The 21,848-nt window shown below is 43.8% G+C and overlaps 4 protein-coding genes and 1 non-coding gene across 9 annotated transcripts; 2 read left to right on the top strand and 3 right to left on the bottom strand.

Moving 5' to 3' along the window:
* The first annotated feature begins 4,186 nt into the window (after positions 1 to 4,186).
* LOC26535546 lies at positions 4,187 to 4,520 on the top strand. 2 transcript variants are annotated; one of them, XM_015199147.3, is made up of 2 exons: positions 4,187 to 4,333; positions 4,394 to 4,520. In XM_015199147.3, the coding sequence occupies exons 1-2, from the start codon at positions 4,187 to 4,189 to the stop codon at positions 4,397 to 4,399; spliced, it is 153 nt and encodes a 50-aa protein (XP_015054633.1). In that variant the 3' UTR covers positions 4,400 to 4,520. The 2 variants fall into 2 exon arrangements, with proteins under 2 accessions (XP_015054633.1, XP_039226904.1); XM_039370970.2 differs by having other exon boundaries at positions 4,187 to 4,337.
* On the bottom strand, positions 4,419 to 15,606 carry LOC6527009 (myosin-4). 4 transcript variants are annotated; one of them, XM_039370967.1, is made up of 16 exons: positions 14,955 to 15,606; positions 13,037 to 13,251; positions 12,909 to 12,979; positions 11,895 to 12,106; positions 11,639 to 11,832; positions 10,581 to 11,580; positions 10,305 to 10,517; positions 9,909 to 10,245; positions 7,337 to 9,044; positions 7,136 to 7,238; positions 6,897 to 7,067; positions 6,372 to 6,836; positions 5,331 to 5,846; positions 5,033 to 5,260; positions 4,730 to 4,969; positions 4,419 to 4,669 (listed from the first exon to the last, which is right to left on the bottom strand). In XM_039370967.1, the coding sequence occupies exons 2-16, from the start codon at positions 13,216 to 13,218 to the stop codon at positions 4,604 to 4,606; spliced, it is 5,706 nt and encodes a 1,901-aa protein (XP_039226901.1). In that variant the 5' UTR covers positions 13,219 to 13,251; positions 14,955 to 15,606; the 3' UTR covers positions 4,419 to 4,603. The 4 variants fall into 4 exon arrangements, with proteins under 4 accessions (XP_039226901.1, XP_002088105.1, XP_039226902.1 ...); XM_002088069.4 differs by having other exon boundaries at positions 11,895 to 12,088; XM_039370968.1 differs by lacking the exon at positions 9,909 to 10,245 and adding an exon at positions 9,587 to 9,677 and having other exon boundaries at positions 14,955 to 15,605.
* On the top strand, positions 6,083 to 6,155 carry Trnar-ccu. Its single transcript has one exon. It is a non-coding gene; the product is annotated as a tRNA-Arg (tRNA).
* A 924-nt stretch (positions 15,607 to 16,530) lies between the features above and the next one.
* LOC6527008 (FGFR1 oncogene partner 2 homolog) lies at positions 16,531 to 18,088 on the bottom strand. Its single transcript, XM_002088068.3, has 2 exons — positions 17,928 to 18,088; positions 16,531 to 17,863 (listed from the first exon to the last, which is right to left on the bottom strand). The coding sequence occupies exon 2, from the start codon at positions 17,790 to 17,792 to the stop codon at positions 16,845 to 16,847; it is 948 nt and encodes a 315-aa protein (XP_002088104.1). The 5' UTR covers positions 17,793 to 17,863; positions 17,928 to 18,088; the 3' UTR covers positions 16,531 to 16,844.
* Positions 18,089 to 18,311: 223 nt separating this feature from the next.
* Positions 18,312 to 21,658, bottom strand: LOC6527007 (interference hedgehog). Its single transcript, XM_002088067.4, has 2 exons — positions 21,355 to 21,658; positions 18,312 to 21,276 (listed from the first exon to the last, which is right to left on the bottom strand). Exon 2 carries the CDS (start codon positions 21,263 to 21,265, stop codon positions 18,623 to 18,625), a length of 2,643 nt encoding a protein of 880 aa, XP_002088103.1. The 5' UTR covers positions 21,266 to 21,276; positions 21,355 to 21,658; the 3' UTR covers positions 18,312 to 18,622.
* Positions 21,659 to 21,848: the final 190 nt, after the last annotated feature.

The following is a 21,848-nucleotide window of genomic DNA, read 5'->3' as shown; positions in this document are numbered from 1 at the left end:
GTTAAATCAGCCGCAGCATCCATTGATACCATCTGGATTTGCTGTGGTGCATAACGAAGAATAATGAAAACAACCTGATGTAATTTAATGGGATGAACACTATAATTTTCTGGTAGCTTATATACCCGTTCATGATTTCTGTTTTAATGCTATAACCAGATTCGGATTAGAAATTTTAAAAGATTAACATGCGAAGTGGAGGTTTAACTGAAATTATTAACTAATTCGTGCGATTAGACATTTTTAGAAGACAAAACAGATACACTGACTGTTAATTGTAAAACAATTTCATTTTTAGAACCTCTTTCTTTAAAGATGAATACAAAAAAGAATGTTTTTTTTATTAACATAAACGTAAAAAACCTATTAAAATGAACTACATACAATATATGTGCATCGTAAACGTAATAAACAAACAAGAATATATATGAATAAACCTACTATATACAACTATATATACTATATACATATTAATTATAACATATAACGATTTAACGGTAAAATAAATTTAAATATTGTATTAAACAAAGTGTTGCACTTTCAAGCTAAAGCAGAGACGAAAGAAAAAGAGAATTTAAAATTAAGTGTAAATGTTTGTCAGCACACACACCACACCCACAAACACATGAATACACTGAGCAAAAAAAAAACGTTGCAGCAAAAGTCCAAGTGCAACATAGGTGAAGGAAGTCGACGTGTCCAGACATCCGGAGGATTCACATTCACCAAAGTAGCGGAATAACACCATTAATCGGATTTTTTCCTTAAGTTTTTCGTTCCCATTTGATGTCATTTTGTGTATTTGGCTTTTGTTCCTTCATTATTGTTGGTTTTCTTATTGGCCAATTGATGACGGGATGACAAAATCGCGATGATTGATTATTGTCGAGAATTGTGTATACTTTGTGTTTTCATTTCTACAGCCTAACAAACATTTCCGTTGCCTTTTTATTGTTGTGCTTGTATTTTTTTTATCAGATTGGTTTTGGCATTTCGACGTTTCGGCGTTTCAAGTGAAGAGATCATAGGAACCACGAATGAAACAATAATGTAAGGGTTATATTATTTAACATATTGATAAGCTAACATACGAATGATGCGCCAAATGCAAACCAAAATCACTGAAAAGAATGCGTTTTTGTATACATTGTATAGCTCTACGTACGTATATTGCCTAACAAATAGCTCTAGGTGAAGAGAGAAATGAACTTAAATAATACTTATCAATACTTTCGATCTTAAGTTTTCTCAAATTTGTTTACGAATCGGAGATGCCGACTGGTACCCATAGTTAAAATAAGACAACATCTATTGAACACAAAACTCGGTACTCTTCTGGTAACGCTAGAAGGCTAGAATTTTGAATGTATTTTTTTCCCCATATCCCGAAGATCTCCCAGGCTTTTCTACACCCCTCAAAATGAGAGTTGTTTTTATGTAATGAAGTACTCTTAGCGATTAAAGACTAGAATGATTTGAAATAAGATGAGGTTTAACAGATATCTAAGCTAAATTCCTAAGACAAAACGATTCCACCTAAGACACCTTTTTGTAATGACTAAATTTATATAGGACAAGAGGTAGAAGACCAACCAAAATAAACAAAATGATATGAAAACAATAAGATTAAAGGATCAACAGGCATATGTACACATGTATGTGGGTGGCATGTTTTGTAGCTGTATATGAATTGGATTAATTGATTATTATTATGATTTCTGTTTCAATCGTAAAAGTATCGTAAAAGATTCCCGATCATTGTGTAGGATGAAATTCGTACTCGGTTAAGAGCAGTCAATGAATGGTAATTGTTAATGCCTGCAAGTTAAGAGACAAATGATGTATTACTAAGTTAAACGACAGCACACTCATCCCTTTTAAAGCCCGACTTTCGTTCGTTCTTAAGCAAAAAATTCGAAACGAGGTATGTATATGGTAATTTTAAAATGTAACAAATGCAGAGAATAGTGAACAAAAACTAATTTGTATGTAGTTAATAACGATAATAATAAATACAAAATAGACAAAAATATGGAAAAAACACAGAAAAAAAGAGGAAAACTAAGCAAAATAACCAAAATAAAACAAATCGCAAAAAAAACAACAAAATTGAGACTGTAAACATAATGGTAATGGAGCAGCTTAAAACGAGACGATGTTGAACAGAAAAAGGCTAAAACACGAAACTACAACTCGTAACTCGAATAAATCACTGATGAATAGGCTACCAAAATAAGTTCGTATAAGGTTTTTGTTCACACGGAAATTGTACTCAGATTGCATTCTTTTAAGTTACTGTTCTAGCCAACTCTGTACATTTGATTTCCCTGTTCTTGTTAATTTTATAAAATCAAGTAGACTACTTAATATAAATTTACAAGTCAACAAATTAAGAGATTAATGATGGAACCGAGAACAAGATGACGAAGAACTAAAGCGTATGTTAGCCAAAAAGAGAATTTTCGATGAATTTGAATTTTTTACGTACAGAAACAAAGGAAACTGGAATCTAAAACTGATACTGAAAAAGTTACTTGTACTTGCGTATGAGTTACCCAAAGACACATAGAAACCTCCTAAAACTGCATATACATATATAGGACTTACTTGTAAACCAGATTGTAACGATTTTAGGCATATAAGTGTTGCGACTTGCGTATGTAAGGGAAACGGAAACGGAAACTTGAAGGGAAACTGGAGAGGAAGCCACGTTTTGTCACTTTCCAAGCTTTCATTTTGACATAATTTCATAGACTTTTCTACACGTATGTACTTTTAGATGCGAGATGGTGAGGGAATAAATAGGAGTTTAACATTAGCATTTGATGGCAGCTGGGCGATCGTGGTACAGTGCTTAAGAATTAACAATGACGTCAGGATTTAACTTAACTTAACTTACATACATAGATACATACAAGGACATCAACAATGGAAAATAATGAGAGTAACAAGGAGAACTTGAAAATGAGATACATATAGCGTTGCAAGATTTTAGTTTACGGTAAACTTAAAGAAATTTTTTACAATGTATTTATACATACCTAAATTTAAATTTTAAATTAATTCTTTAATGTAATACGAACACAGTGCCTAAGTAATATCAAAACAAAAATCGAATAAATAAAAAGGAAATAAGGATTTAAAACATACAAACGAGAATAAGAGCCGCAAGTAAGGACATTGTTACTAATAATGCTAAAACACTTAGTCGAACAACTTTTAAAACAACCGAACAGCATTCGAGCGACAAAAGAAAATTCAGCAACTAAATAAGCCAACAATAAACATTGCATACAAAAGTTTATAAATATACAAGTTCTGGTGCAAGACACAAACGCAGACAAGCACACACATACACACACATTAACTATGAGAAGAAGAACAAGAACAGGAAACGGAAACTTAAGCTGAAGCTGAAAACCGATCAAAAGTTAATCCCCCAAACAAATTCGCATAAATGTATAAATGTAACACAAGCAAACATGAAACGCAAAAGCGCTAAGTAATAACAAATTACTAAACAAATAAATAATGCAACGTACCCCCTACATACGTCTCGTTTCTCGCACTGGAATTGCGTACAAGCCACATACATACATATATCCTTCCCTTACACTCCCGTGTATGCTGTATACTGTATCCATTATCCTGTATCCTTAAAGGGCGATTCAGTCAATAGATTTGATTTATTTGAACATGCCACGTACTCAAAATGACATCAAATCGAAACTTGTATATCCCTTCGTTTGCACATTGGATTGGTCTATTAGAAAACCCCGAACAAAGGTTTTTAACTAAATTGTTTTGCGTTGAAATCATTTGAGAAATAAACACACAAATACAAGAAAGGAGTAAAAAAAAAACAATAAATGAATTACAACAAATTAATTATACATTTTGAAATTATATTTAACGAACAAAATTAATGTAGTGTGTAAAGAAAAGCAAACAAAACATGAAAGTAAAACAAGTTTTAAGCAAAACAAAATACTTTGAATATATACATAAATTGCAAGTAAATAGAATAAATGTCACTCACTCTTTTTATTTAAGTCTTCTGCCGAACGATAATTCCTGGGATTGATGCGTACTTTTGAAATTCGATATAGGAAATGAAATACGAATGAAATATTCGTAAGCATTGGAATTTCCTGTCTGGAACTCTAGAAATCCTCTCCAGATCCCAATGTTGGAGCTCGTCGTCCTTTTCCTTCTCAGTTCCGTGACCTATTTCTGCGCCCATCTGGAGACCCCGACCACAAAGTGGGCACATTTCTATGCAGCATGTCCCATTATCATGGGCTTACTATCCGCTGAACTGGTTTACATAAATGTATGTAGGTTTGTCCCCTTGCAACATATCTAGTAAATACTTCGAATATATTCCACATAGAAATAGAAACAGGCGTCACGATGAATTATTTGAAAAAGATGACTTTATTTCGGCGGAGTGTTCAAATAAAAATGTATTAAACTATTTAAAAACAACAAATAATTATGATGACTTGCAATTCGGCAGCCAATGAGTGCGAGGGTTATTCGAACATCTACAGCTACGATTAGAATGAATCCTATGAGATTGAAACCTATTAACCGATGGTGACTACTTGGCTACGCGTCGTCTTGTGGTTGGTGTGGTGGGTGCTCCGGCGCTCGGCGGCTTGGGGATCTGTAATGGATAACCAGTTTAGCATCCGAAGTGATCTCAGTTGCATTCTTTATATCTTACAGAACGTATGGGTCGGGGTGTAAGGGAATTGGCAGGCGGCGGCTCGCGAGGTTGTGGTCCATCTGGATGTCCAACTACGGTGACGGCCACGGGTCTCTGGTCGGATCCGGCACGTTCCATGCTCTCGCTGCGTGAGGCGGATCCGGAGCGCTTGAACATGCCGGAGAGCCGGCCGCGAAGATCCTTCTTGCTCGATCTCATGTCGCTGGCAACGCTGATGTCCGAGTCAGATCCTTGAATCTGCAAACACACAGAAAGACATTAGCATTTAAATGCTAATTGTTGTGGTTGTTTAGTTCTCACTGAAATTTCACTCTCGGAATTGCGACTGCTTTTGGTCAGACTGCGCAGCTTGCCCATGATGCCCTTCTTCTTCTTGCGAGGTCCTCGAGGTAAGTCGCTCTGGGTGGATCCACCGGACAGCCGCGAGTCCAGGCGTGAGTCCAAGCTGGAGTCCCTGACCAGGCCACCCAGTTCCGAGTCAATGGATTGCATGGAGGACACGCTGCCATCGTCCTGGCGCCAAATATTCTGCAAGTTGGAAATACAAACATTGAAATTAGCCCATGTAATTCAACTTGAATGAAATTGTTTTGCCTACCTGATCTCTTTGTATGGAGTGATCCAGTGAGAGACTCTTCCGAATCAGACTCCCATTGTTGGAGGAGTTCCGGGACAGACGTCCACCGCCCCGCTGCGATCCTGCTGCACTCGCCACCGAACTGGTGCTGCCATGCGGATCGTTCTCCTGCGAAGCAGCTCTACGCAGATTGCTTCTCCTCATCCGGCTGCGCTCCTGCTCGTCCTCGTTCACCCGCTGGAACTTGCGCAACTCCTCCGAGGCTTCTGCCAGTCTGGCCAGGACACTGGTGATCTGAGAGCTGCTCAGCGTGGGCGAAGGCGAGCGACTGCGGCGCACGTTCGGCTGCTCCGGTCGCAAGTTCTTGTCGTAGCCGGAGTTGCTGCTGCTTCGTGCTGATGCTCCGCTGCCAACCATTTTCAGGTCGGGAGCTATCTTCACCAGCTCGTCAACGGTCTGCAAAAGGGCGCCCACCTTACGGTCTCCGCCATCTGCCTCCATGCGACGCTTGATCAGCTCTTTTTCGTAGCGTTCACGCTGCAATTAAACATTTTTAAATAATTATAACTTTTATAGAAAGGACATGATTTAGTTTCTATATTATTTTGTAAAATATGAATGCATAACGGAAACAATTCTGTGAGAACATAGAATAAATACGCCTTTATGTGCGCTCTTCCTCTAACTGGTGGCACAAATTGTCTGTATAGGTTATGTTATTTAGTTTTTTTGTCCTTAAATTTATGTAAGCATGTTAACAGCATGTTACGCAAGCCCCAGTGGCCTAATGGATAAGGCATCGGCCTCCTAAGCCGGGGATTGTGGGTTCAAGTCCCACCTGGGGTTAAGTTCGGTGATTTTTTTTTTTTTTAGGAAAATTATCTTACTGAATAAGTTTTGGAATTATGACGATATGTTGGAATATATATTGGATTTCTGATATGCAGTATGAATTCCAAGTTGTCTTTCGGTATTGTATTGGTCATGAATGGTACAATATTTAGTTGCTATATTGTTTTAAATTTGTATAAGTAATCCAATACATTATACTTCCACACCCACCTCTCGTCTGAGCTTCTCGTTGGAGGTGCGCAGCTTTGCGTGTACGTCCCGGAGCTCCAACAGATCGCACTGCAGCTCGGCGATCTTCTTGCGACCCTCCTCCATTTCCTCCTCGGTGGCACGCTTGATCTGGTCCAGCTTGCGCTTCGACTCCAGTCGCTCCTTGTCTCGCTCCCTTTCCACCTCGAAGAGGGTCTGCCGCAAATCTCGCGCCAGGGTGGAGGTTTCCTGCAGCAGTCGCTGCTGATCCTCGCGCTCCTTTTGCCAGGACAGCTCCAGCTTGGTCTTCATGCCCGGCAATTTGGTGCTGCCCGAACCAATGACGCGTTCCTCCTCGAACTCGTTGAGCTTCGACTGCATCTCCGATATCTTAATCTCGTTGGCACTGCGCTCGGAGACGAGTTCTGTTTTTATCTTGCTGGACTCCAGCCTCGACTCGACCAGCTGATCCTCTAGGTGACCAATCTGCAATGGAAACCATCCATTAGCTTTGTAGCGCAGCTAGTGTATTTACTGAGTTCAAACCTGCTGTTCTAGGTAGGCAATCTTGCTCTTGTCATCATCATCACTGCTGTGCATGGAGCCGCGACTTTGTCTGCCGGTGTTGTTGGCCTTGAGGTCACCAATCTTTTTCTGGGCCACTTCCAGCATCTGTTTGAAGGCATCGCGATCCTTTTTGAAGCGTTCGCACTGGCGCTGTTTCAAGGATATTATTATTTCTTAATTCAGTATTGAATTTTAATTGTTAATTTAATTGTTCTTACCTGCATCGAAGTCAATTCTCCGCTCAGGTTCTTCACCTGTTGCTCATAGCGAAGTCTAACTGTGGCCACTTCGGATTTCATCTGCAGTTCAGTGCTCTGTAATCTGGAATGTATAAGGATCACAAATTTAGTTTAATATTCGTTATTTAATTTATGATATGAGTCTATTTATTTAAGATACGATAGTAATCATCCACTTACTGTTCCTTGAGCTCCCTAATCTCTGCCTCGCGCCTCGCTCCGTGTCCATTTAGCGAGGATTGCGCCTGCTCAATCCGATTGTAGTCACTGAGCTTGCCATTCAGATCGTCGTTATCCTTGCGCAGCTGGAAGACCAGATCGATGTTCATCTCGTTCTCGCGACGCAGGCGCTCATACTCGTGCTCCTTCTCCGCCAGCTTGTTCTTGAGGACGGTGCGCTCGTACTCGGCCCCATTGCCATTGACCGTTTTGAGTGCCTTGGCCTGGAGATCGGCGATCCTCTTCTGGGCCTCACTCAGTTTCCGGGCCATGTCGGTGCGCTCGATGCGGATGGTGTCCATTTCGGAGATCTTCTGCTTGTTGGCGTTCAGTTCGGCCTGAAGACTCTGCTTCTCGGTGGTGAGTTGGGCACGCATCAGGATTGTTTCCTCGGAGAGCTTCTCCCAGTGGTTGTTGAGTTCCTCGTACCGTTTCTGTTCGGCGCTCAGTGAGGCCTGCACTTCCTCCACTTGCTTTTTGAGATCCTGCACCTGTTTGCTGTCCGATTTGCTCGCCTTGGTTTTCAGATCCTTGATCTCCTTCTCCAAACTGGACTTGCTCTTTTCGGCCGACTTCTTGGCACTGAGTAGCTCGGCATCCAGTTGCGTAATCTTTGCCTCCAACTTCTCCTTCTCCTTGCCCTGTTTTTCCATGTCCTTCTCCAGGCTGGACAGCTTCTCCTTTTCCCGCTTGCTCTGCGATTCCCAGGTGGACTTGTTCGTTTCGCCCAGCTTCAGTTGGGCGTCCTGCTTCTTGACCTTGTCCTCCAAGTCCTTCAGCTTCGAGTTCAGCTTCTTTGCTTCCTCATCGCCGCGTTTCAGCTTCAGTTCCAACTCGCTGACCTTGCTGCTGGATCCGTTCAGGAGCTTCAACCGCTGGACATCGCCTTCTGCGAGGGAAAGTTTCTGCTTACACTTCCGCAAATCCTCCTCCAGCGCTCCCTTGGCAGATTGCAGGGCTTTGAGCTGATCAGTACTGCCGGAGCTGAGCATGACCCGCATTTCGCTGATCTCGTCCTCCAGCTCCTCTACCCACTTCCTAAGATGGCTCTTGGGCGTCAGGTCGTTAACCCTCTTGGCGGTGCGAGGTGGCAGCTTGTCCTCCGCCTCCAACTGCATCCGTTTGAGGCGAGCCGTCAGCTCATCCCTTTCCCGTTGAGCTTGGGCCAAGGACTCCTTCATCTTTTGATCCACCTCCCCATTCTTCTCGCCCGCCTTCCGCAGCGCCAACAGGCGTTTGTTCTCCTTGGCCAACTTGTCGTTCTCGGTTTCGAGTGTGTCCAGCTTGCTTAGTTGATTCTTGAGCGAGTCCACCGCCTGCTCCTTTTCAACAAGCGTCCTGCGAAGCTGCACCAACTCCTCGTTGAGCGTCTTTACCTTCTTTTCGGCCGCACTGGACGAGGTGCCGAGACTGAGCAGCGAGGACTTGCTGCCATTGGTGCTGTCCTGGCGAAGCTTGGCCTGCAGTTCCCTCACGTACTTTTTGGACTCGGCGTTCTCCTTCTCCAGATCTTCCACCTTGAGCCGCAGGATCGAGGCCTCCTGTTCGTTAAGCTCTAAGAGAATTCTCAGCTCCGCGGGATCATCCTCGTCGGAGATTCCCTCATCGCGATCAGCATGCACCTCGGGAGCCAAGCGATGAGGATGCGGTGTAGGACTCAACTTGCGACCTGTGGTACAGTGAGAAAATAAATTGTTATTGTTGCAGAAATGTTTAATACGATTTTAGTTAGTTACTAGCAGTTGGAAACAGATTTTGTGATTAGTTACAGTTAAATAAATGTGCAGCCGCAAAAAATGGCAAGTAACTTATTCGTTAATAAGCTAATTTTAAATAAAAATCTTAGTTAGTTGGTTAAGTTTCAACTTCAACCTTTCTGGTCAGTTATGAAGAGAAGAAAAATATTGGTTGAGTCACGGCAGCTATGGCATTTTTTGTGACCTTAAACTGAATGAAAAATGGTTAATTTACACAGTTGTCACTTAATTTGGAAAATTTCGAAATTAAATTGTACGATTATCATCTCTAGAACTATAAAACTAAGTTCCAGAAAGGCGTGGTAGAGTTATGCTGATTATGCATTTTAAATTCAAAAGTGACAACCGTGCCAGTAGTATTTGGATGACTTAATCTTGATTAACTTGTTTACGAACTAAGGTTAAGTACTTAGTTAGATTAAGGCTCTACTTCGCTGTATGGTTTGGTTCGTACTTCTTGAGCGCGTTGCCATTTTTTTCAACTGCATCATCAAAGACTCATTTTCATCCTCGAAACGAGTCACCTTTTTCCTCAAATGTTCAGCCTGAAACACAAAAACTTCATTTATTGCAACTGAATAACGACGAGTAAGGTAAAAATGAAAGATCGAATAAAACCCATTCAGAGATCGTTTTCGAGGATAAAAATAGTTTTGCAGAGTTTTGACGAATGACAAGAACATGAACTGGTTCTACAAATGGTTACTACACGAAAAGAAAGGCATTGTATTGGATCGAATCCAAGGACGGATCCTTCTGGCTGAGGTTCTTGGTACCTGCTCCACTCAGAAGGACATGTGAAATGGCGCTGGGAAAGAGCAGCGAACCGGACTGTCCCACTCTGGAAGATGACGACGGTGGAAAGAGACCCGCAAATGGAGACGGCAGTGTTTCCCTTTCGGTTGAAACATTTCTATCGGGCACTTCGAAATCAGTTTGTGTGACAGCCACACTGGTGGCCACCAAGTTCTCCGCACTGGTAGATATATCGCACTGAATCGTAGCCACTGTCTGTGTGCCACGGGGGAAGGCCACCACCTCGAGTGGCACCTCCGTTTGAGTCCCGCAACTGAATCTAACGCGCTTTCGTTCGCGATCCCTGAGTCGTTGAAGCTTCGCGTGAAATGGTTAAGTGATTAATCGAGTGGGTTTTGTGCGTCATCGGGCATTACCTCCTCTTCGGCGAATTTTAGTTGGTCCTTCAAGTCAGTCTCCCGCTCAATGGAGTCCTGCAACTCGCGCTGCAAGTGCTGAGGGTCTTCCTGGGAGCCACCACGCGTCAGGGACTCTCGGGTGAACTTGGCATCCGCCGACGTCGACTTGCCTAGGACACCCAGCATTGGTGCCTTCTTTTTGCCTGGATTGCGCAGCTCCTCGGCCTCTGCCTAGTTATTTTAAGAGTTTATTTATAAGTACACAATTTTTGGAGATTCCCCAAACTTATTGACCTGCAACTTTCGGGTTAGTTCATTGGAGAATCGCAGCTCCTCCTCCAGTTTCTTGATCTTATTGGATAGCTCGGCATTGAAGGAGCTTTGACGCTCCTGCTCCAGAGTTTCGATCTTGCGATCACTCTTCTTTAGCTTGAAGCTGAGAATGCGACAGTTTTTGGTGGCCTTCTCGAGATCCTTCTGCAGACTGGTCTTGGCCTTGACCTCGTCGTCGCGGAAGGTGTCCTGCACCTCGTCCATCTCGGCCTGCAGGTTAAGAATCTCCTTCTTGGCGCTCTGGTTCTCCTCCATCAGCTCCTCGCAGATCTGCTCGGCGGCCTTCAGCTTTCGCCGCAGCTCGGACTCGCTGCCCTTGCTCTCCAGTTCCTTCATCCGCAGGTTAAGCCTGCGCTTGTCCTCCGACACCCGGTCCAGCTGATCCTTCATTTCGTTCAGCTTCTGCTGGAGATTAAGTGCCTCCGAGGCAGCTGTCCGATTGGAGGCGGTATCCATGGAGGCCAGGCGCCGCAGAAGAATATCACTCTTTTCGCGCTCCGCCTTTTCTGCCCGCGTCTTCATCGTCTCCAGCTCCAGTTTCAGCGACTTCATTTGCTCCTGCACGCCTTGTGAGTCCTGTGTCTTGGATGAAGTGCTATTGATGGTGCTACTGTTGGAGTGGGATATCGATATAGCGGGAACGGTTTGTCTTTTGATCTCTTTGCTAGCCACTGCATCCGCCTCCTTGCGACGAACCGTGCTGGAGCTCGTCGAGGAACTGGACGTGGACGTGGACGTGACCTTCACCTCATTGCTGACGGAAGTGGAATTGGAGGTTTTCAGAGAGGTGCTGCTACTGCTGCTGGACGATGTCGTGGTGGATGCCACCGCTACTTTCTTGGGCGGCAGAGCGGCTCGCTTCAGCTCGGCTTGGGGCAATTGGTTTAAGGAAGTACCCGACTTGCTCCTTTCCGGACGATCGGGCACCACTGGTGTGGATGTAGCTGACGACTCGCTTTCTCTAAAGGATTCACGTTTAACATTATAATCATTTTTCACTTAACATTGTTTTTACTAACTCTTCCCTCCGTGGAACTGATCGCTCCCGACTGTTTTCCCGGGAGTTGAGACTGCGCTGCTTCTTGAGAAGATTCATCTTGCGGACACGCTCTGCTAGACTGTCTGTCGATAGGATGACTAACTCATCTGGAATACTTGAAGTTTTACTGGGTGAGGATGTGACACGGGTGGGCGGTGTTAAGGCGTGTTCCACCTAGTAAATACAAATCATAAAGACATCATCTGGAAAAACATGGAGTCACTATTAAATCTTACCTCCTTGATGTCCAAGGCGGTGGTGTGGCGTCGTGGTGGGACCGGCAGCTTCACCGTGACAGCCACATCGTGATCCTCGGCGGAGGATGCTGCTGCTCGACTGGTGGACGCCGCTGCCGGCGGACGGCGAGCTACATTGTCCGGCTCGTCGATATCCGGCGTGGAGGCCCATGACTGTGGACGCTTCTTCAGCTCTACATTGAAGTGGACAACTGGGTTCAGTACGGGCGTCAGGTGTGTGGCATGCAGGTGCAAGTTGCGAGTTGCAGATTGCAATTGGCAGCGTTTGGATTCCACACGGAGTCGTGGGTGCGAGAGTAAGACAAACGGATGCCACAGAACGAGCGAGAGAGAGTGGGAGCGCAGTACAGATCACGCGTTGCATGGTAGTAATTAACATTAACGGTTCATTTAATGCAGAGATTAGTGTTGAGAGTAAGTAAGAGAGAGAGAGCGAGACAGAGACAGACACAGTGCGACAGATATGACACAGTTGGCGGTGGTTTTTTTTGCAAACGCAGAGTGAGAGTGAGAGAGATAAGTAGACAAACACATTGATTAAGATTCGTAACAATTTTTTAAGCAACTTACTATAACTAAATGTCAGAGAAACAATTCCTCAATGCTAAGAATAATTTAAGAACCAAATCAAAACCATATATTCAAAAACTGCAAAAATGAAAATATTGCATTTTTGAGAAGATGAAACATTTGCATTGAAAAATCGTTATATTATATTAATAAATATATTAATAATAAACACTTTTAATGCTTAATACAGAAACCGTTTTAACTCTACATAAAAAGTTTGATCAAGAACTTAACAAATACTATTAAATAGATAAAGCTTCTAATGCAGATCAATGGCATTAACGTTCTCGACACCATTACTATGATTTTTTGTGAGAACAAAGACGACTTGAGTTCGCCTCTGACATTAAACAAAAAACAATGATCTACATTTAAATGTTTACTTGACTGGTTAATTTAACCTTTTACGTGTTCCATTCATACCTATATCATTGCCATTAGTTGCGTTTGCACTGGTAAGATTTTGAGTAGACGTCCACGTCCGCGATGAGGGTCTATTCAATAAAAGTTAATATGTTTGTTTAATTGCGGGAGTACCGAGAAGAACTTACCGAGAACTTTGGGCATCGGAGAGGTTGGGCGAGGAGGCGGCCACCTCATCGCCAGCTCTGCGGGCTCCATGCTCCTTGTAATCCCGGAAGCAGCGCTTACATCGCGTGGGATACCGAGTCTGGGGATGAAAGCCGAGTGGGCACAGCTGGTCGCCTTTCAGCGATGGGTACAGATGATGCATCTGTTCTCGTACAACTTATCCGCTTTTCTTTTTCTGCAAGAGTTGAACGTTGTGAAGTTCTCTCAAGCCAAACCTTTTGTTTTATAATTAACAGTTTACGAACTATTTTTATGATGTACAAATAACGTGAAAATCGTTTACTCTTGTGTTTATTTTTTTTTTTTGCTAGTTTCTAGATTTACATTTGCTTTTTCGATGTAGTTTTCGCACGATCCCAATACCCAATTGACTGCGCAAATCTGTGGAATTTCTGGCACTAAGCCAAATCAACACAAGAATTTTGTACACGTTCATCAAATAGTTAAACATTTTCATCTTGTTATCATTCACTTGGCCATCGGTCCTAAATTGAATAGCTGTCCGACTTGATGGGTATTGTCAACGTGAGTTGTAAGTGCAAATGTAGATCAATGCCTTCTATTATCTAAGTATCTTTCATAGAAAAACTGATATAATACCACTAATAAATAGCACACAACATAAAAAAACGGAACTGTTTAAAAAAATTAAGTGGTCTAGCTAATACTAACATTTAATACAATGATTAATGATATTACATATACATACATACTAATATCTTATATACATTCTTGAATTATTAAAAGGAACTAAAATTAATAACGTTTTTAAGGGGTAATGGAGAATCTGGATTTTAACATAATTAAAATTTAAAACAAGAGAGAACGCTATAGTCGAGTTCCCCGACTATCTGATACCCGTTACTCAGCTAGTGGAAGGGAGAAGGAGAGTCTTAAACACAGTTTTTGGCGGTTTGTAGGCGTTTTAGTGGGCGTGGCAGAAAGTTTTTTGGCAAATCGATAGAAATTTACAAAACTAATACAAAAATGAAAAAATTTCAAAACATTTTTCAAAAGTGTGGGCGTGGCAGTTTTGGGCGGTTTGTGGGCGTTAGAGTGGGCGTGGCAACATGAATCGACAAACTTGCGCTGCGTCTATCTCTCTGGAGTCTGTATGCTTAATCTCAACTTTGTAGCTTTTGTAGTTCCTGAGATCACAGCGTTCATACGGACGGACAGACAGACGGACAGACGGACAGACGGACAGACGGACAGACGGACAGACGGACATGGTCATATCGACTCGGCTATTGGTCCTGATCAAGAATATATATACTTTATATGGTCGGAAACCCTTCCTTCTGCCTGTTACATACTTTTCAACGAATCTAGTATACCCTTTTACTCTACGAGTAACGGGTATAAAAAAACAATAAGAATCCCAACAAACAAAGTTTCACGCCCTTAAACTTTAAGTTTTTTAATTAATTCCAAAATCAACAGATATGGGGAATCTGTCATTTCAGTCATTGCACTACATAAACAATCGAATGGAAATGGTAAATATAAACAATAACAAATATGTATCCATCTATTCAAGTATTTTTAGTGCGATCGAGAAAGAGAGTGAGATAAACTGGCACAGGTGGAAGTTGCGCAGGCGATTTTCCACCGCTTGCGCATGTTTTTTGTTCTTTTGGCGAAAATGAAAACTCAATCGAAAGAGCGATGCGAAGAGAAAGGCCAGGAGCTTGGAGCTTTCACCACTCCTTTCTCTGGGCGCTCTTCTGCTCGTCGGCGATTCTGCGACGATTGCAAATCCCTAGTGCGTTTATAAATAATTACCAGCGTTTTAACCTATTTTCATCTGAAGCGCTCTGTTTTTCGGCGGCGGCACTTGCAAAATGTGTGACTTAATTTAGAACGCAGTGGACTCACACGAAATACTTCCGCATTTAGAATATTTTGCGGCTGGACGACGGGGATTGGGGCCAGCCTCTTGGATGTGGAAGTGGATGTATGTAGATGGTTGCGTAACCGGCGGGATTCAGTGCGTCTTTCCACGGAATATAAAGCAGTTTGGTGCATACATAGGTATGAAGATTCACAGGGATCGCGGGTCCCCGAAGCCTTTCGTTCACTTTCGATCACTCACACACGCACTGTTGCCTTGGTTGATTTAATTTTGGAATATTCACTTTATACAAAACATTTACGGCCACAAAAATTAGCTGTGTTTTATAAATAGCATAGTTTTCTTCTTGCTAAATGGCAGCGCACTTCCCATAAATCTTCCCAGTCGATTTCAAATGCAAGACATTCCGGAAATATCGTTAAAATTGAATCAATTGCAACTCTTTAACGGGATACTTCTTTATATCACCCATGCGATCCAGGCAGTTTTCAATTTTCATTCGAAGCACATTCACGTACAAAGGCCACCACATATATATATTTATATAGCTTTAATATAACCGTCGATTGCCCGAGCACTCGAAATACTCATGTATATAGATAGCTGACATGCGAACCGGGCGCTGTTCCTTGGCACTTTTTTCGGTTGCGAACGCGTTGAAAATCGACGAGAAACTAAATTTAAATTATTTCTGAAAGCTTCAACTACCAGTCTTGCGAGATAATGTGTTTTCTACAAGAGAACTGATTTTCACGCGAGAGAATCGATCACAGAATCAATGAGAGCTATTCGAAAACGTTCTAAAATCATTCAAAAATTTTGAAGACCAAGCCAGTTGAAAGTTTCTCGGTTATCAAGAAACCATAAACTATTACTTTTATACGTAAGATTTCACGTTTACAAAAATTACAAAAATGTATTTGAACAAATGAAGTGAAAACATGTTGTGACGAAGGAGTATTCCATGATATCTATTCAAAACATTGGTTTTCCCAATTTTTCTTAACGAACAATAAAAAAATAAAACGTAAACAATACAATTATTAAATTATTCATAACAATTTTGTGAACCTAATTTTTCGCATTCGAAATCTTAAGCTTCTAAAAATAAAAGTTATTACTGCTGGTTTTGCCTTCTTATGGCAAATTCTGTTCAACCTGGTTCATTGTGTAACAAGTAATGACTTTTTGAAAATTTACATGACTATATCGTGAATCTTTTTAATCGATATCCATTGATTGTGGCAAATGTTGATTTCAGTGACTATACTTTATTCATATTTAAACTCCACACAAGTATGTGTGTATATCAAGTTCTGATCAGCCTTACTCGATAAGCAATGAGTCATATCCAATGAATTATTTAACCGCTTCTCTGTTTGGCTTGGAGAATAATGGCCAAATTTGAAAAGCCTTCGCCTAACAAATATATTCTATTCTTAGGAGGGGCGCATAATAAATGAGGTTCTGACATCTTTTTGGAAATGACTTAAGAATTATGTAGCTTAGGGAGTAGCAATCTAAATCAAAGTTAATTCTTATTTAAATACATTACTGATCTTCTAGAAATACATTTGTATATTAAATGAAATATGCTCATTACTTTGGTTAATCCCCGATTTGTTTTGGAATTTATTTAGCAAACCATAAAATCGACAGGGTACATTGTACATTACATTTGTGTGTGTGAGTGTGTTCACCTCGTTTTAAATAATAAACTTCATTGTCGTGAATGCGTATGGACAATATGTTGAAATGCGTATTATGTATAAATTACTTAGAGATTATCAATCGCTAAGAGCTAATGCAGGTTATGTGGGCCCTCTTGGTGCGCGGCCTGTTTTGTGAGTGGGTGAGTAAATACGATTCAAATGAAGACCAAACGAATCAACAACGTTGTGCAGCAGCACCTATCATGTTGCGGGCGATACTGCCGCCTGATCCTCTACAGATTCGTTTGACGTCGTCGCTGGCGTAGGCGCACTGGTTGGGTTGACTGCAGGTCCGTTATTGTTATCATTCGCCACCGGCTGTTCACCCGGCGGCGCCGTTTCCAACGTCACATTAGGTGCCTGTGTCTCAGTTTGACTTTGCACTGGGGCAGTGGTGAATGAGTTCGTGGCGGCGGCGACCTTAGCTGGTTGTTCCGGGCTGCTGTACATCTGGATAACCGAGTTGTTGTTCATGTTTTCCACCGATGCGCCCGATATGGACAGGTCATCGGCAGAATCGTCCGCCGTACTGTCCGTCTGCACAGCCTTCTCCTCCAGCAGGTGGTCGCTTTCACGGATCGGTCGCTGTGAAGAGCCGTACTGCTTGGAGATTTGCAGTAGCTCGCGCAGCGTTTCGTTCTCCAGGCGCAGCTGGGATATGGTCTGCAGCTCTCGCTGCACGACACCATCATCCACACTGGCCGCTAGCTGCATTACTGCTGCCATTTCGTTGATCTTCTCGCGCTGCTCTCGGATAACCTGCCACATGCGTTCGTTGTACAGCTCCTTAAAGTTAAACTTGCTGTCCAGCACCTTGGAGACGGTGTGCTCGCGATACTTTTGCATCATCAGCTCCATGGCACGCTCGTAGTCCTCAATGCAGATTTTTAGCTCGCGATTTTCTTTGAGTATCTCTGAGCTGTTGATGTTTTGCTGCTGAATGCGGTTCACCATGTCCGCGTTGGTCTTGTTGTTTGAAATGCGGTTGAGTGATTCAATATCGTCCTGGTATTGACGGAGGCTCTCCACTAGCCGATTGTTGGACTCCGCCTCCTCAAGCAGCGCGCTGCCCAGGGCGTCCAGTTCCTTCACCCGACTGGCCATGCGCTGCGCATCCATTATGATCTGGCCCACGGATAGGTTCGACATCCTGCCCAGTCAGTCCAGTCGCGATTTTGGGATTTCTATTGTTTTTGAGGCCAGGCCCTCTGCTGCTGGCACTGCGAAAACAAAGGGAACGGCTTACATTTGCGCACTTTTTAGGGCCTACTGACGGGGGCTTACGTTCGGTGCGGGTTTGGTGCAACGTCGTTCTTAGCGTATCAGCTTCATTTGATTTTTCCTCCAAAATATATAAGAAAAGAAGCGATTCTAATAGAAATTTTGACGACGACCCAATTATTGGCTGACAGCTTATTAAATCCCAAACGCCATCGGATGTCGAATAAATGCCTAACGCCACACTATAAAATGCGAGAAAATACTATAATAATGTTTCATCACCTGATATACCGCAAATATACCAAACATTTAAATTTCAATGTTTTGTTTTTTTTTTTGTAAGGTGTTTTCTAACTAAATTAAGTAAATACAATAGTAAACTTTTTGGCTTGAGCTTTCTATTTTCTGCAGAATCTTCTATATTCACGTATAAAAACTGGAATAGGGTTAAAAGGTGAAGCTACAAGCTTTATTGTCATTTTTTGTAAAGGTCATTAAGAAGCTATCAGTACAGATTTTGATCTTATCGCGAAAAATGGAAGACTTACCATAGAATGGACATAAATGCTATGTTCTTAAACGATCATGCATGCATAAATCTAGTTATGTCTATTTAAGTACCTTAACTCTAAGTGGTATTCGTATAAGTACAAACAGCAAAGGTTTTGTCATTCAAAGTGGTAGATAAAACAGAGGTAGAGGAATAGCATGGTACATCGGGCGTAGGGATGTACAGACTAAAGATCACGAGATTGCGATTACACGCCCACGCTGTTGAGGCTGCCGGATGAGAGGTTCTCGGAGCGACTGGACAGGCGGGGGCGCTTCATGAGTACACGACCCGGCTTTCCGGGATTTTCGACAGGACCCGCCTCTGCGGATTGATTCAGATTGTTATTGTTGCCGTTGTTGGAGCCATTGCTGCCACCAGCACGTTCCAGCGTGCGTTGTGAGCGGCGCAGCGAGGAGGAGGACATCCGGCGCAGGCCGGGATCGTAGTCGTAGCTTGATGGTCGCTGATAATAGGGTGCATCCTGGTCCGTGTCGTTCTTCTCCTCCAACGCCTGCTGCTGCTGCTGGGCCAGTGGGTTCAGAGTTATGTGTATGTGACGTGTTCGCTGGCGCTGTTTGGTGGGCGAGCAGTTTCCCAGTGGCACGAAGTCATCCCTCAGCTCCGCCATCCGTGGCTTGTTTGGATTGTTTCCCCTGCTCCTGGAACTCCTCCGCCGACACACACATAAGCATGTGCTAATCAGGAGCAGAATAAGCACTGCCCCGCCGCCAATTGTTCCCGTCAGCATGGGACTCATATTGAATGTCTCGTTGTGACTGGGAGTGGTTGTATCTCGGTCGCCCATTTGCAGTGTTGGCTCCTCCGTGGTGCTGGTTTTGGGACGCTGGGTGCGCCCCTGTTTAAGGGCACTAAATTCGGACGCAGAGACCGCACTGAAGGACTGCAACTTGAACTCGTACATGGTGGCCGTCTCGAGGGGGGCAATTTTAAAGCTTCTAGCATGGGCTCCTTCAATGGTTGCCTTGAAATATTCCCCTGCTGAGGACGAGGGTCGATAGTAGGCATAGTATCCTGTGATCAAGTGTTCATCCGCATCGCTAGCTAAGCTCCAGTGCAGCACTACAGCGGTTTCTGAATATTCTTCGATCTCCAGGAGCTCTGGGACCGGCATCGGATCCAGTGCTGCACCTGGCTGCAGGTAAAATTTTGCCGAGGTATTACTTTCCTTATTGTCGTTGTTGGAGTAAACGGCTAGGATACGGAAACGGTAAGTGTGTTGCGGCTTAAGGTCCGTCACCGAAGCCGTGAAGCTTTTGCCTAGCTCAGAGTTCCACTTCGGTTTTCCGTAGGGTATATTATCGTTGGTAGTCTGCCAATTCTTGCGCTTGCCAACCATGCGGTACTGCACCTTGAAAATGACAATGGGCAATCCATCATTTCGGGGCACCATCCAACGCAACATCACGGATTCATCACTGAGTCGGGTAACATTTGGTGGAGTCGGTGGATACATCTGCTTCTGCTTGGAACCCTGGTTTGGCTTGGGACGGTGTGTACCTCCTGATTCCCGCGGTTCCTGGATCTGCTTGGGATTCACCTGTAGCAGGGTACCCGCACTGTGCTCACCGAGTCTATTTCGTGCAAAGCACTGGACATATCCGGCATGACGCTTTAAGACGCTGTGCAGTATCAAAAAATTGTTGGATAGCTCAGCCTCAGTATCATCGAGGCTGCTGTGCCCGTTCAGCAGCCAGTAGATTTCTGGCGTTGGCACTCCTGTGGCCTCACACTCCAGCTTTAAGCGATCGCCCTCGTTGGTGAGATCCGCCCAGGGCGGTCGCACAATCTGCGGCGGCTGCTCTACATGCACCTTTATGTAGTGTTCCAGCACAGGCCGCACACCATTATCTTGGAAGCAGATATAGGTGCCCGCATCCTGAACTCGGGTGTTGGATATCTCCAAAGCATGTCCAATTACTTTTGAACGCTTGTTCTTCACAGCTCCCACGACATCGGGGCTGCTCCAGACAACAGTCGGTGGCGGTGAGCCAACTCCAGGACACAGCAGCAACAGCGAGCTCCCTTCGCGAATGGTAATTTCTTGGGAGTTCGGCTGCCCATTGAGCAAGTGTGGGGATTTACTCTGCGACCTCTGCTCAGGTGTAACCTGTAGTTGCAGCGAGCCGGTCAGCTGAATACGCTCCCCTGAGGCTGGATTGGTGGCTTGGCAGGAATAGCTGCCTGACGACTCGGAGGATACGTTGCTCAGGAAAATATTTCCATTGGTTCCGATGAACTCTGGTTTAATTTCCACTCCGTTTCGGTAGTAGGACCAACTGGCAGACGGATTGGATTTCACCTGTTTTCCACAGGGCCAGAGCACAGAGTTCCCAGCAGACACCCGCCATTGGAGGGGTGATTCCGATTCCTGGCCGCCCAACAGGCTAGTGCTGGCCAGTTCCAATCGGGCTATGGTGGAGGTGACTACCAGGGGACCGAACCAACCAACGCATCGGTACTCCCCTAGAGTGTCCTGTCGGACGAGCACCTTCAGCCGCGAGATGGCCGCCTCCTGGGAGACATTCGCTTTGGCCGTGCCAGTCCTAAGGTACTTGAACCCCGCTCCCGATGATCTGCTGGACCGGTGACTCCATTCGAAACGCTCTGGCTGCAAACTGGTCTCGCACTCCAGCACCACCTCATCTCCCAGGGGCGCCACCAATGATTCGGGTGCGCGAAGAATTCGCACGCCAGGCGATGGATGCGAGGGATGCGCGGGATGTGCAGAGTGGGCAGGATGGGCGGGGGACTTCTCCAAAACCGGAATTGCTTCGAGCCGCGACGTCAGCAGCGAAAAAAACAGCAGCGAGGATGTGAGCAGCGTCATTGGAGTGGGTGCTGCAAATTCCGGGGTACACCCGAAAATATCGGTGAATTGTGGTACTCAAAGGATTAGGAGTTACTGGTGTAACTCACCTCGTTATGCGATTTTCGACTGGTTCTAGGTGGGAAAACGCGTTTGCGTTTGCGCAGTTAACGATTTTCACTCTCGGCTATCGCGCATCACTTATGGCTTATATACATATGTGTGTCTGTGTGCGTGCGTGGAATCTTGGGCCTAAATTATTTATGCACATTACACGTTAACGACGCAGGTCCATAAAATCATTGTATCTTTAATTCGGGCTTCGAGCGGGCACCGAAGCCACCGGACAAGTACATGCACTCAACAAGTCAAATAAACAATGTCATTTATTATTCCATGGGGATGCTGGAACTGGAACTGGAGAAGGAACCACGACGCTGGTTCAGATGCATTGCATCGTTCACTGCCGAACCGGTGGTTCCAAATTCATCGGTTCATCGCGCCACAGTGGGCTTCAGTCATATAATATCAAATCCAATTCACTTCTTTATGCACTTTAAAATATTGATGTACTCTTCGGCACTCGTTAAAGAATTTATTATTT

This window comes from Drosophila yakuba, chromosome 2L (genome assembly GCF_016746365.2).
Source record: "Drosophila yakuba strain Tai18E2 chromosome 2L, Prin_Dyak_Tai18E2_2.1, whole genome shotgun sequence".
Lineage (NCBI taxonomy): Eukaryota > Metazoa > Arthropoda > Insecta > Diptera > Drosophilidae > Drosophila > Drosophila yakuba.
Note: the sequence above shows the minus strand (reverse complement) of the source record. Positions and strands in the feature narration are given on the sequence as shown.

Coding starts and splice junctions, on each gene's coding strand:
- LOC26535546 (XM_015199147.3), top strand. CDS start 4,187: ATGTTGGAGCTCGTCGTCCTTTTCCTTCTCAGTTCCGTGACCTATTTC.
- LOC6527009 (XM_039370967.1), bottom strand. CDS start 13,218: ATGCATCATCTGTACCCATCGCTGAAAGGCGACCAGCTGTGCCCACTC. Junction 11,581..11,638: donor TCAGTTCCACGGAGGGAAGA/GTTAGTAAAAAC, acceptor TGAATCCTTTAG/AGAAAGCGAGTCGTCAGCTA. Junction 9,045..9,908: donor TGTCCTTCTGAGTGGAGCAG/GTACCAAGAACC, acceptor ACTGTACCACAG/GTCGCAAGTTGAGTCCTACA.
- LOC6527008 (XM_002088068.3), bottom strand. CDS start 17,792: ATGTCGAACCTATCCGTGGGCCAGATCATAATGGATGCGCAGCGCATG.
- LOC6527007 (XM_002088067.4), bottom strand. CDS start 21,265: ATGACGCTGCTCACATCCTCGCTGCTGTTTTTTTCGCTGCTGACGTCG.